A 13479-nucleotide genomic window follows, 5' to 3' on the forward strand; every position below is an offset into this window, starting at 1 on the left:
TGTTAATATTGATTTAGAGTATTTAAAGTGTCTAAAAACTAAATTTTATAAATTTTAAGAATCACTGTCGTCAAATCCATCAAAGAGTCGAAAAATGAACAATGAAAAATGAATAATCTTGAAAAAATAGATATTAAATTTTCTCAATTCTTAATCAGAATTATCAAACATTATCTAAATAGAAGAAAGAATTTTTTACCAAAAATTCAAACGGTTTGAATTGCTCTACACCATTAAACAAGCAAACAGCTCATATAGGCTATAAAAAACTACCAACTTTTTGATACTTTGGTCGCTACATAAATAATTTTTAAAATTTATAAAATTTAGTTTCTAAACACTTTAAATACTCCAGATCAATTTTAACGATTTCGATCATTGAATTGGAATTCCTACCATCTAAAACGGCTTAAGAGGACGAAGGTTTTCATCCTCTTAAAAGGATGATAGTTGGATTTTATATTTATATGCTTTAGTCCAACTCTATTTTGCCCACTAGCATTGGTGGGCTTCGGTACCAAGCGGACCTGAAAAAGTAAAAAATCACTTGGGAGTGTTTGATTCCTCAGAAAAGTGCGCAAAACTACTACTATAAAAAAATTATGGAAAACACCCTTTTTTGCAACTTTTGTTTTCCGAATGAAAATTTGATCACGTTCATATTCTACTAAAACTATACGCTTCTTCTTGAGTAAATCAAAGAAATATACTGACTAAGATATTCATGGTTTTGAATAGAATCTGTATAGTTTTTTATAATCTATTGTTAACCAGAGATTCTCTTAGTATTATGGCATAATGAAATAGTAACCACAAATAGTTAAATGTAGCAAATAAAAGACCTTTAAATAGTATAAGTATTTTTTTTATTCTTTTTTGGTTTTGGACACCCCTTTTCTTATTTCTCTTATCCAGTTAAAAAGTTTTTGAAGTTCTTTGAGCAGGATTGTAACAAATTCAGTTTTGCTGGAGAGGGTACCAGGGCCCACAAATTGCGGCCATGGCCCATGTCATTACTTTATTTATTTATTTATTTTTTGGCTTTGCTTAGAACAAATTTGGTGATTGGTATTCACAAAAGGTCGGTAGGAGTATTACAAGACAAAAAAAGATGGAGTTTGATGAAAATACACAAGGTTCAAAATAGTTGGAATCATGAAATTTTTGCATACATCTCTTAGAATCAATGGTCTTCTATGTTAAAAATATTAGGGAGTACAATTTCTATCTGATCGAGCTTTTGAGTAACGTAGTATCCTCTCTAATTTTAAACAACTTTATTTTGTACTTAACATATTAAATTCCTATCGTATCAACTTTTTAAGTAGCAAAAAGAACATAAGAATTGGTTAACTGATATTATCGATCGGTTTGGGCCAGCTATTTTGGTTGGTAAATATGCACAGTAGATCTTTTTCTAATTATTTTTGGAGTTTTTTGTGATTGAAAAATCCCATTTGTACACCCGAAAGTTGCGTGTAAATTTTATACCCACCCATCTAGAAATTTAAGTTAGATTTTTAATATTCAAAAAAATGCCAAACGATTGAAATAATTTTGAATTTATTTAGTCATTCAAAATATATTTATTTATTTATATTTATAATTTTTTTCTCAACCACCAAATATATTTAATTAGTAGCAAAATGAAATAAAAGGAAATATACAACTTTTTCTTTTTTCTTTTTTTTTAGAGAGAGAGAGATAGGTATAGCATGCTACCCTCGCTTTGTTTATTCAATTTAGAAATAAACCACCGACCGTTCCTAGCGCAAGTGGCAAAGGGCTTGGTAGTTGGTATCCGAGACCCAAGTTCGAATCCTTGTTGATTCACATTTCCAGCTAAGTTTATTTCTAAATAAAATAAATAAAGCGGGTAGCATGCTACCTTTCTCTCAAAAAAAAAAAAAAAAGAAATAAACTTAGCTGAAAATGTGAATTAATTAGGATTTGAACTTAAAACCTCGTATACCAACCACCAAATCCTTTACCACTTTTGTGAAGGACAGTCAATAATGGAAATATATAACAAATCACAATCAAACTATGGACACGATACATGGGTGATTCTGCTCGATCGCAGCTCATGATCAGTAGCAGATTGAATCTAGATCGTCCGAGATATACTAGCAACCTAGCTAGATGTAACTTGTCATGCATGTATGCAGTAATTTTTTATGCATGACACTGATAGAGAAAGCGCGTTTTCAAACTATTTTGATATAACTAGTTTGTGATTGAAAAGTAATATTAATTAATTAGGTATCTGCTTAGTAGGCATGCATATATTATATATATGAGTAATTTGTGACTCTAGGAGAGATTACAGTAGGTATATAGTATAGTTATGATCACTAGCTGTTTCCCTGGTATATGTAGCTAATTAATTAAATACATATATAATATATAGTAAATGCATTGGAATAAGGCTAACCTTCTAATTTCTAAAGGTAATTAAATTTGCCTTTTGTACTCATTATGTATCCTTAATTAATTAGCCCTTAAGTTTAGCATAAATAGATTCGGGTCGGAAATATATACACTTAATCAGTGAAATTTACAACTGTTTACAAACTAATTATGTAGGTTATATATTCCTCGAAGTTTATGCTAAACTCAAGTTAGTTTGTATTAAAGTAATCAGCATGCATATATGAGAATTAAGTTATCATTATGCTCTGATACCATGTATAATAATATAAAATTATTATTTTTTTCTAAAAACTTAAGCGATGGTTGCTTATCTAAGAAGTACTACGTTCCAAAATTTGGCCGTGAAAGCAAACAACGCGGAGAAACTCGCGGATTAAACACTGAGCTGCATCTTTTAAATTATTGAAGTTAGTTTCCGTTCAGTTGGAATATATAGAAGAAAATGTGAGTGAAGTAATTACGGAACCAAGCAAGCAAACACATCTAACGATAGAGACATCCATAAAGTGTCTGATTACAGTTAATTAATATTTTTTTTGACTATAATTAATGGATAAATATCTATGTACTATATATCTTGATATTACAAGTTGGCCTGTATATTTTTTTTATTTGTTAATTGTATATATATCTCTACAAGGCATGCAATGGTATTGCATGTTTATCCCTACAAAATTCTATAGGAGGTAGTTAATATATGAGTCCGGCTGGTATACTATCGGTAGCACGGAGGCCTCCGTGCTATCAAGTTATTTTCGACGATGCAGTTTCCAAATCGATGATCAGCTTCGTTAAACTTGATCTACACTATTGAAAGTATTTGGAAACTAAATTTCATAATTTTTCGACATCATTTACCTATCAAACGAGTAGTCTAAAAATGAACAGCTAAAAATAAAAATCTCATAAAAATTGAGGATAAAAGATTTGAATTTAAAATCAAAGGTACTAATCTTACTCTAAATAGTAAAAATAATTTTCTATAAAAATTTTATCAAATTTGGATTGTTTTTTACCGTTAAATTCACAAACGGATCACATTGGCGATTAAAATTGTCAATTTTGAGATCTTTTGATCACTAGCCAAATAATGTCTAAAAATTATGAAATGTAGTTTAGAAATTCTTTCAATAGTATAAATCAAGTCTAACGGAGCCGATCATCGATTTGAAAACCATATCATCAAAAACAACTTAATAGTACGGAGGCCTCCGTACTGCCGATAGTATACCAACCTAGTACGTTAATACACTTTTGCAAGGTTGAATAGTTTGCCAATAAATCCTTCTCCGACTTTTCGAACAGTAAAAGCAGCTGACTTCTTCTAAAACGTGACTGTTCTACTATACCTTAATTTGTTAGGTATATCTAACATCTTGTTTTATTTCCTGGGCTTGTTTAGTTTACCTATTTTAGACTATAGAATTTGAGATTCATTGGTTTCGATAATTGTTATTTATTTTATAGAAATCGGACTCTAATTTTTCATTCTACTCTAGAATAAAAATAATTCAATCTATTTATAGCTTAATCTAGCTTTGAATTTCAGATTGCCCCATTTCACAGTAAACTACTCAAAACTTTCTCTCACAAACACCTTTCCATCCTCTCCCTTCATCACTCTTCTGTCTCTTAAATAAAACTCTGTTTCAAAGTCCTAGATGTCGATTCCGCATTCCATTAATTCCAATAATGAATCAAATATATATTTTTGAATAATTCGTCATTCCATTTTTCATTCCAATGCAATCTAATGTCATTTTTCAATTTTATTCCAATCATGAACTGAACACGTCCTTAATGTTTTTATACAAAACTTTGATATCATTTTATATAAACCACAAATTGTAAGCAGTTAGAAAATAAAAAAAAAAATTTTGTCTAATTATAGGATATAATAATTTTAAGAGTAAAAAATTAACGATCAACTAACTCTAGTCAACGAATAAGGATAGATTTACATATCTTGGAGCTAGCTTCTACAGGGATATATAGACTTGACAACTAATACTTTGGAAGGATATATTCGCAACTTCAAACCTTCCGAGAAATATATATGAATTTGTCTATTTTACTTAAAGAGACTTTCATATAAATTGTACTTTAGTTTCTAATCATTAAAAGTGTTGCTATATGTGGGGTCTCTATATGTGGAGTCGTCTCTATTTTTGGCACCTACTCCTCCAGCGACCTGTGGCGGAGGAACACGTGGCGATCATAACCCTCTACGGTCCCTGCGAGATCCTCGCAGCTGAACTCCAGCAATTGGAACTCTATCTCGTCGGTTGCAGCGGCGGAGGAGGAGAAGGGGAGACAGTGGTCAATTTTTTTTTTTTTCCTTTTCTATCTGTAATCGTGACGAGTGGGCTGGGCGGGGTTAGTTAAATAGAGAAACTTTTTGTTTTCAGTTGGATTTGGCTTTATATTTAAGTAGGTTTTTTTTAAAAAAATTTTGACATAAATAAAACACTTACATAAAGTTGTCCTAAAAATATATTCCTACAATTTTATTTTATTATAGTGTAATTTGATTGCTAAAAGCACCACTTCATACTTTGAAAGGCCAAAAAAATCCAAAGTCACTTTCAATCGTTTCTTCTTTTATGCTTCTTCCATGATAGTTCCGTAATTTTATAGCTTAAAAGAAGCGAGATTAGACACTCTTTTAAATCTTGTAAGACTTCCAATATATAAAAAGAGCTAATTTTAGCTGACATATTAATTGCTAAATTGGGTCTTAACTAATCATTGTCTCCCCAGGAATATAATTCTACCGTGTCATTATCACATCAGCTATGTATTATTATTCAATTAACTTAATTAATATGTGGAACTTAACTACAGCAATTTAGAAAAAAATTGTTAAAACATTGTAATAGAGCTAGAGGCTTAAATTTCACGGCGTCACATTTTGAGAAAAAATAAATTATTTTTTTATTTATGTATTTATTTATTTATCTTCAGCCAATTTGCATATAAAATTTACTGATTTTGTGTTTTTGCAAAACTTGATCACTTTTTTTTTTTTATTTTTACATATTCGGTCTGTACTTCTAATAAACTGACCAATTTATCTTTATTTCGGTTTCTCTCTCCTTTCTCTCTCTCTTCTTCGTTTTCTTTTGTGCTCCGTATCCTCTACCGCTACAGTACCCCCTCCCTCGCCCGCTGCCCCTTCCGCCACATGCTCCATAGCTACCACCCCTGCCCCGCTCCGACGCACTTCATCCTCCTCGTCGTCCTTAAATCCTATAACACCCGCTTCGCCACTGCTGCTTACGGCCACACTATCTACTGCTGCCTCGCCGCTGAGCTTTTCGTCCAGAACGACCTCATCACTACTTACGAGGACGAAATAAGCAGATAGAAGCATAACGACGGAGATGCATAGAGATGTGGGCGAGGTAGGGGGAAGGAGCATGGCAGCGACGTGGGGCTGGTGTGGAAGAGGAGGAAGAGTGAGAGGAAACGGTAGGAGATCGAGAGGAGAGAGAGAAACAATAGGAGTATTTTCGTTAGTTTCTTAATTAAAATTCGATCCGAATCAACAAAATTAAAAAAGACAGTCAGATTTCAAAAAATTACAACATCAATGATTTTTTTTTTTTTAATGCAAAACAGTCTTAATCTATCTCTTACGAAGGATTACAGTTAATAAAGAAGATGGTTAATTATGCAAAAAAACGCGTTTTACCAGAAGATTCCATCAAACTCCCTGCTGCGGTCAAAGAATGTCCGCAATCCATGGGATTCGCTGGAAGACGGGGGGGAATGAGATGGACAGCAAGCATGACGACGACCTAGGAGCTGCCGCCCATGCATGCCCAGTCCTACGTGGCAAGCTCCGATTGGATGTCTAGCAAGAGATCGTGCCCTAGATTTCCATGCACGATTTTGGCGTATCCGCAAGCCACAAACGTGACGTGGGAAAATCTAAAATATATAGCTAGCAATTATAGAAGGGTGGTGGAGCTTCTCCAAATGATTCAACCCAATCACTATCACCATTAATGCAGATATATGTATATATATATATTCAATTGCATAAATGATGTTTAATTTACCATACTTTGCAATATAAGTATGGTTGTTTTAATTAGTTAAGCAGTTACACGATCGTTCTCTATTTATTTTTCCAAAAAATGATTTTGTAGGAAATAATTCAGCATTAGTCTTAACACTCTTATATATTTACGTACATGACGGATATCAGATAAATCATGTCACATGTACAAATTAAAAAAATAATGAAAGAAACAATGTTAATGCAGAAATTAACTTATAATCTTTTGAAATAGATAGGGAGGAATCTTAGAGTAGGCTCTAATACCGTGCTATCTTGTAGGAATTAGGAAATGATCGATCCAAACTTAATCTAAACACCTCTGATCACGTGCGTAATGAACATTCGGATGAATTATATCATATGCACTAACACGTATGTGAGAACTGTAACTTGGGATGGCCTCTTGAAACAGAGGGAGAGTGGTCATAGAATTGACTCTGATATATAGCATGACGTCCAAAAGATCAATCTCGATAGGAACAATTTAGAGCTAGTCTTAATATTATTAAAGCCAAATATGAGCCTTTTTAATTCCAAAAGTATTAACTAATGCATCATGTAAAGCATATGCTTCTATCTTTTATCTTTCTTATGATTTATTTGATTTTTATTATCTACACAAGCGAAAATATTAAGATTGTTTATGAACAGCTTCCAATCAAACAGATCTTTTGGGTGAGAGTATTAATTCTTCATGAAATTCATGAAGTGAATGCTCTTAAATGCGTACAGAGATGGAAAGCTATATAAATTTTGAGAGGATTCGTTCATTAACTTTGTCCCAATAGAAATACGTACATAGGGCTCCAATATATATAGGTCCTATTTAGGGGTTAGTGGAGATTTTCTATGTAAATGTGATGGCACTGCAAGAGAGTAAAAGTATGGTTACTAGCTAGGGTGCCTTATGTTTTAGTTTTGTGGCTTAGGCTCTAAATATGAAGAAACTTGATTTTGGAGATTATCTTAGTTACTCCAAATTAATTTGGACCATGATTTCCTCAAAGTAACCTAAGTAATCTAGTATGATTTTTGCTAAACAGAATATGATATATATATATATATAGAGAGAGAGAGAGAGAGAGAGAGTTGAGCTAGAATGTTACAAGTAGCAAACGAGCTCCGTTGCCACTCATTAATTTGTTTTCAATGATGGAGCTTCCAAATCGACAATCGACAATCGACACCGTTGAACATGATTTATACTACTTGAAATATCTAAAAATTAAATTTCAATTTTTTTCGACATTATTAACCTAATGATCAAAGGCTTTCAAAATTTATAATTTTAATGGTCGACATAAGACGTTTTCTTGTTTAACGGCGTAAAGATATCTAAATCAATTGAATTTTGGTTAGAAAATTCTTTAAACTATTTAGAACAAGATCTATACTTTTGAATTACAAGACTCCTATCATCACTTTTTAAAAGATATTCATTTTCGGCCATTTATTTTTGTATTCACTTAATGGACAAGGAAATAATATTGAAAAATATAAAATTTGATTTTTAAATACTTCAAGTGGTATAAATCATATTTAACAGTACCGATCGTCGATTTGAAGGCTTCATCATCGAAAACAAATGGGTGGCAATAGAGCTTGTTTGCTACTAATAGCATTTCAGCTCAACTATATATATATATGAGAAAGGTTATTTTGTTAAGAATAATGACCCCATTTTGGATAGAAAGTAGAATTTTGGCATGTGTACATGCTCAAGAGTGTCTTGACCATTGAATTGTTTCTTTGAGTTATATCACGCTATGTATATCAAAATCTGCAGTTGATTAATTAGACGTCTCATCTCCATTTGGGTTAGATGGCTCTCAAATAACAAAGATCTCCAAACTTATTGAGGACAGATCAAATTTATTAAGTTTAAATTTGTGTAACTTGATAAACAGCAACTAGATTCAATGGATGTATGCGTCATTCGAAAATTTTGAAGATCTTAATATCATCGCCCATATTAAAATGGAGTTTGTCCCATGCCTTGTCGGGCTATGATCGACTTTTATATGACAAATTAGTTTGGCCCAAAACCTTTTAGAGTCGCAATATTTGGGTCGTGAACCAGACTTTTCCTACTAGGATCTCCTACGCCTCTTTGCCTGCACCTGGTCCGCCACATCATCGTGAACCATTAAAAGAAGGTAATCCCCACTTTTCATCGAGTATCTTCTTATACTACAAGAAAAGATAATATTTGTGGTAAAAATAACATAGCAATAAAGTTTTTTAAAAAGATGCCTATATATATATAGTTACTTATGGTGGCGATAAAAAAAATTGCCATCGATTAGTTAACTAAAAGTGGCAAACTAGTTTCGCCACTAAATGGTTATTTTTCGTCACTGATTAATTAACTTAAAGTTGCAATACTACTTTTGCCACTAAATGGTTATTTTGTTGTCGCTGTTTGATTATCTGTGGTGGCGATAAAAAATATTATCGCTCATTAATTAACTTAAAATGGAAGCACTACTTTCACCATTATATGGTTATTTTATCACCACTATTTTGTTATTTATAGTGACAATAAAAAAAATTAACCATTGATACTATTTTCGTTATTAAATGACTATTTTGTTGCCACTGTTTGGTTATTTATAGTGGCAATAAAAAAAATTGCTACCTGTTATTAATAAAATTTCAATTAAAATAAAATATTTAAAAATTTTATATCAAAATAATATATAGTGAGAGTGAAAAAAAGTGATAGTTGTTAAAAAATAAGGATGAAAATGTATTGATTAGAATTAATTAAGATGACTAAATTTAAAAGCATTGATTAATTTGATAAAATTTTTAATTTTAACTTAAAAATTAGTAATCTTTTTTTTAAAAAAAACATTAACAAAAAAAATAGTCTTTTTAAAGAAAACAAAAACTATTCCATTGGCCTAATTAAGAGGCTTTCTATACATTTTTTAAAAGAAAAGAAACACAATTTATTTCCTGCAAAAGAGAAAAAAAAAAAAAAACCCTCCCATACCCTTCTCCCTCACTTCCCCTCGGCTCCCTTCTCTCTCACTTTCCTCAGCGTCTGTTTGTTTGGATGAAAGTGGAGAAAAGTAAAGTCGTTTTCAGCCATAAACGATCACTTATGTTGTTTGTTTCACCGTAATAAAGATACGATCAAAACTCAAGTTATCCGAAATAGCGTAATTGACTTCGGCCACCCCGGGGCAAAGTCAATTACAATGAAGAGAGGTGAAAAAAAATTAATAAAATAATATAATGAGTAATGCTAGTTATATTTAAATATATTTAATTATGGCACTAATTACTCTTTTATTTAGTTTTCATATTTAAAATATGAGAAAATTTGATTAGTTAAGTTTTAGTATTTCCTTCAGTTTGTACATTTAAGTTTTTTTTTTTTTTTACTTTATAATTTTATTGTTGTGTTATTATAATTTATGTATAAAAAATAATTTTGTTTTTTAGATTAAATTTTTTAATTATATAAGAATATAATTATATTATTTCTATTTATTATATTAAAACTTATTATTTATTATTTATATATAAATTATAATTTTATATCATTTACTTTTTGCCAAACAAGCAGCATAACTAAAAAAGCTTCACTTCTATGACTATGAAACAAACAACAGATGAGTAGTTTTCACCGAACTCCACTTCAACCCAAAATCCAATTTTGGTGAAACAAACATACCCTTAGCCACAATTAAAAATAATATGTATCTCAAAGCTCTTTTCCTCTCTTCCCTTCCCACAAACCTCACTCTCCCTACCCTCCCTCCTTTCTCCTCGGTGACCTCTCATTGGCGAGCTCCTCACTGGTGAATTCCTCACCGGCGAACTCATATATAGACGACAAGCTCCTCTCTGCAGATCTCTTTTCCGATGAACCCTTCAGTACGGTTCTTCTTGCCGTCAATCTTCTCGTTGTCGTTCTCCTCGCCGTTGAGCCCCTTGCCGTAGAACTCCTCGCCAGCGAGATTATCACTATCGATCTCCTCACCGACAAGATTCTCATTGCTGATCTCCTCTCCGACGAGCTCCATAGTCCTAATCTCCATCGAAGAAAAAATTCGAAAAAAAAGGTCAGAGATGCTAAATTTGGTTGTGGATTTTTATTTCTTTTTAAATGATTCAACAATCCATGAATGATTGGGAGAGGATTGTATACACTTGGAACACCAATGCGGTTTGCATTAAAGTATAGCTGGAACACCAATGATTCAACAATCCATTGAAGTATAGCTGAAACACCAACGCAATTTGCATTGACAATCCATGAATGATTGATTTGTATTGTTGGTTCAACGAACTTCACACACCATTGCAATCTAGTTTTTTTTATACATTCCTGCTTTAAGCTGGTTCATATATCTATTTCCATTCAATCCAATTTTCATTGATTTTTTAGTGACCATATCAGGTTCATGCCACATTATAGTTGGGTGGTTCCAACAAATTAATTTTTTCTCATTTAATTCAAATCCGCATTTAGGTTTATCCTAAATTTTGAAGTCTGCATATGAGGAAAAAAATTGAATATGAAGACATAGTGTAAACATAAGTTCTTTAATTGGAGAAAACGGTGTTGGCTTAAATGGGCCAGCATTCTGCCCTGTGGCGGGAGGCTATGTGGGCCGAGTCATGTTCGAAATAGCATGAGGCTGGGTTGGGCCGAGTCATGTTCGAAGTGGCGTGAGGCCAGGTGGGCCGAGTCACAATCGAGACCCGTGGGCGCTGTTTCTATACACTTTAAGTGAATTGATTGCGTATTTCTAACAGCTCGAGCTTTTGGGATTAATGGTTAGCGCCAACGATCCGACAAACGGCACAAAAAAATAAGTTCTTTTAAATTGGAGAAAGCATAGTATTTTTTTTTATTTTCCATACTGGCAATCTTTGTTAATTCACCATAATTTAGATGTCATATGTATTGAAAAGAATTTATTTGATAATGTTGTTGGTAAATTAATGGTTATGGATGGAAAAAAAAAGAAGGATAACTTAAAAACTCGTATTGATTTGATAGACCTAGGAATCAAAAAAGAGCTTCACCCGATTCCTATTAATGAGAGTGATGCTAGCGTTGCAAATAAGTACAAAGTTCCAATGGAATGCTACACCATGTCTAAGCACAAGAGGCTATGTTTTTGTAACTTCTTAAAGCATCTAAAGCTAAGCTACCTGATGGATGTTTTTCAAAAAATTCTAAATGTATTAACATAAATGATGCCAATATAAATTGTTTGTAACAAAAATGATGCTATAATACTATGTCTAAGCATTATTTGTTTCTTTCGCATATAAAATGAGATGAGTAGATGATATATTTTATTTATATTTATTCTATAATTTTTGAATATTTTATTCTATCATATAAATTGTTGCCAATATAAGCCTATTATTTTATTACAAGTTATGATGGAGTTTTTGGTCATCCCTTATTAATGTGATCGATTAGAAATATGAATAAAAACTATATATAGAATTCTTTCATGAGGTACTTATTTTGAAAGATGAGTGGATTGAAGATGCAGGATTGTGTCACATAGACGAATCATATGAACAAATTAATAATGTTTGATTGATTCATTATTTTTATTTTATCCTCATTCATATTTTGTGTAGGTGTCTCAATGAAATATTGTTGCAACAGAACCTATACTGTCTGATTGCATGGCTTTTATTTTCTTGTCGGATTTCGACATGTGCTCATTGTCATATCATCAAGATAATTATTTTATTTCATTGGATTCAAACTTCTGTGAAGTGAAAGAGCTTCTTAATTCATTGGATATTTATTGATTTTTACAACCTACTTTCGGATGGTGTAATCTAGGAATTATTCTTATTATTATGGCATTCTTACAGTTATGTTTATTTGACAATGTGATAAGTTTTGTCTTTTATCTGATGTGTAAGAATACAAATAATTGGTCAGTATTAGTGGGCCAAAAGAAATATAAAAGAAAAGACAAAGTTATATAAACATACAACGGAGAGACAAATTTTCAGCAGATATATAAGCTATAACCTTGAAAGGATGAGGGTTTCAATTTGACAACCAAATCATACACATCTGGTGCTTCACGTGTATGTTTTATAGATGATGCTTTACTCAACAAGTAACTAGTTAACACAAAAGTAAGAGTTCATAATGATTAAGAGGATTTTGTATTTTAGAAGGATTTTGTATTTTTCTGTTCTGAGGACCAGGTGGAGAGTTTTCTTATAGTGATTATTGCGTGTATGACTATATTAAGTGATGTGAAAATATTTTATTTGCAAGCATATGCAGGTCTTCATATGCAGGTCATCATTATACTAGAAACACATGAGTGGTCTTCGTATGCAGGTCTTATGAGATTACCGTATTTTGAGGCGAGTCCGAATTATCCTTACTAACTGATGGAGTCGGTTCGTAATCGACTTCAGGGTTATATCGAGAAGGGATATTGTCTTCAATCTCTGCAAACAAAAAAAGTAGTTAGGAGACCTGCTCATATTTTAAGATATTCAAAAAAAAAAAAAGAGGAGGCACCTCGTGGGGGAGCAATATCCTGAGGATTTGCCGCAATAGCCTTTGCATCAATCAAGGGATTATGGTCATGACCTACATAAGCAAACATAGGTGAATTAGTAAGATAAAAAAAAATATAAAATAAAAAAATGATAGAGAAGAAAGGCTCACCACCCTCTTCAAAAGAAGCAAGAACTAGAGAAGGCTCTATTTCGTTGTCAATCATGGGAGAATAAGCATTCACGTTAAGATGGTCTACTCAAAAAAAAAAAAAAAAAAAAAAAAAAAAAAAAAAAAAAAAAAAAAAAAAAAAAAAAAAAGAAGGAGAAGAAGTGAAGATTGGATACCTCCAGAGGGTGTTGGTGATGACAGTTTCAACTAAGGAATCCACTTTGTATGAATTTGAGATGCTTAAAAATAAAAGAGAGATATAAATAAAAAAAGGGAAAAAAAAGAGGACAATGCATAC

General features: G+C 31.9%; 1 protein-coding gene across 1 annotated transcript; it reads right to left on the bottom strand.

The window, feature by feature from the left end:
• Nucleotides 10287–13234, bottom strand: LOC109726840. The gene is made up of 4 exons (XM_020256646.1): nucleotides 13182–13234; nucleotides 13032–13103; nucleotides 12861–12958; nucleotides 10287–10540 (listed from the first exon to the last, which is right to left on the bottom strand). The coding sequence occupies exons 2-4, from the start codon at nucleotides 13077–13079 to the stop codon at nucleotides 10333–10335; spliced, it is 354 nt and encodes a 117-aa protein (XP_020112235.1). The 5' UTR covers nucleotides 13080–13103; nucleotides 13182–13234; the 3' UTR covers nucleotides 10287–10332.

The sequence above is a fragment of the Ananas comosus genome, linkage group 2, assembly GCF_001540865.1.
Source record: "Ananas comosus cultivar F153 linkage group 2, ASM154086v1, whole genome shotgun sequence".
Lineage (NCBI taxonomy): Eukaryota > Viridiplantae > Streptophyta > Magnoliopsida > Poales > Bromeliaceae > Ananas > Ananas comosus.

Excerpts from the sequence above, each read along its gene's own strand:
- LOC109726840 (XM_020256646.1), bottom strand. The coding sequence starts at position 13,079 with ATGCAAAGGCTATTGCGGCAAATCCTCAGGATATTGCTCCCCCACGAG. Across the intron at positions 12,959-13,031 it reads GGATATTGCTCCCCCACGAG|AGATTGAAGACAATATCCCT; the intron begins GTGCCTCCTCTT and ends TTTTGTTTGCAG. Across the intron at positions 10,541-12,860 it reads CGGACTCGCCTCAAAATACG|GACTATGGAGCTCGTCGGAG; the intron begins GTAATCTCATAA and ends GATGGAGATTAG.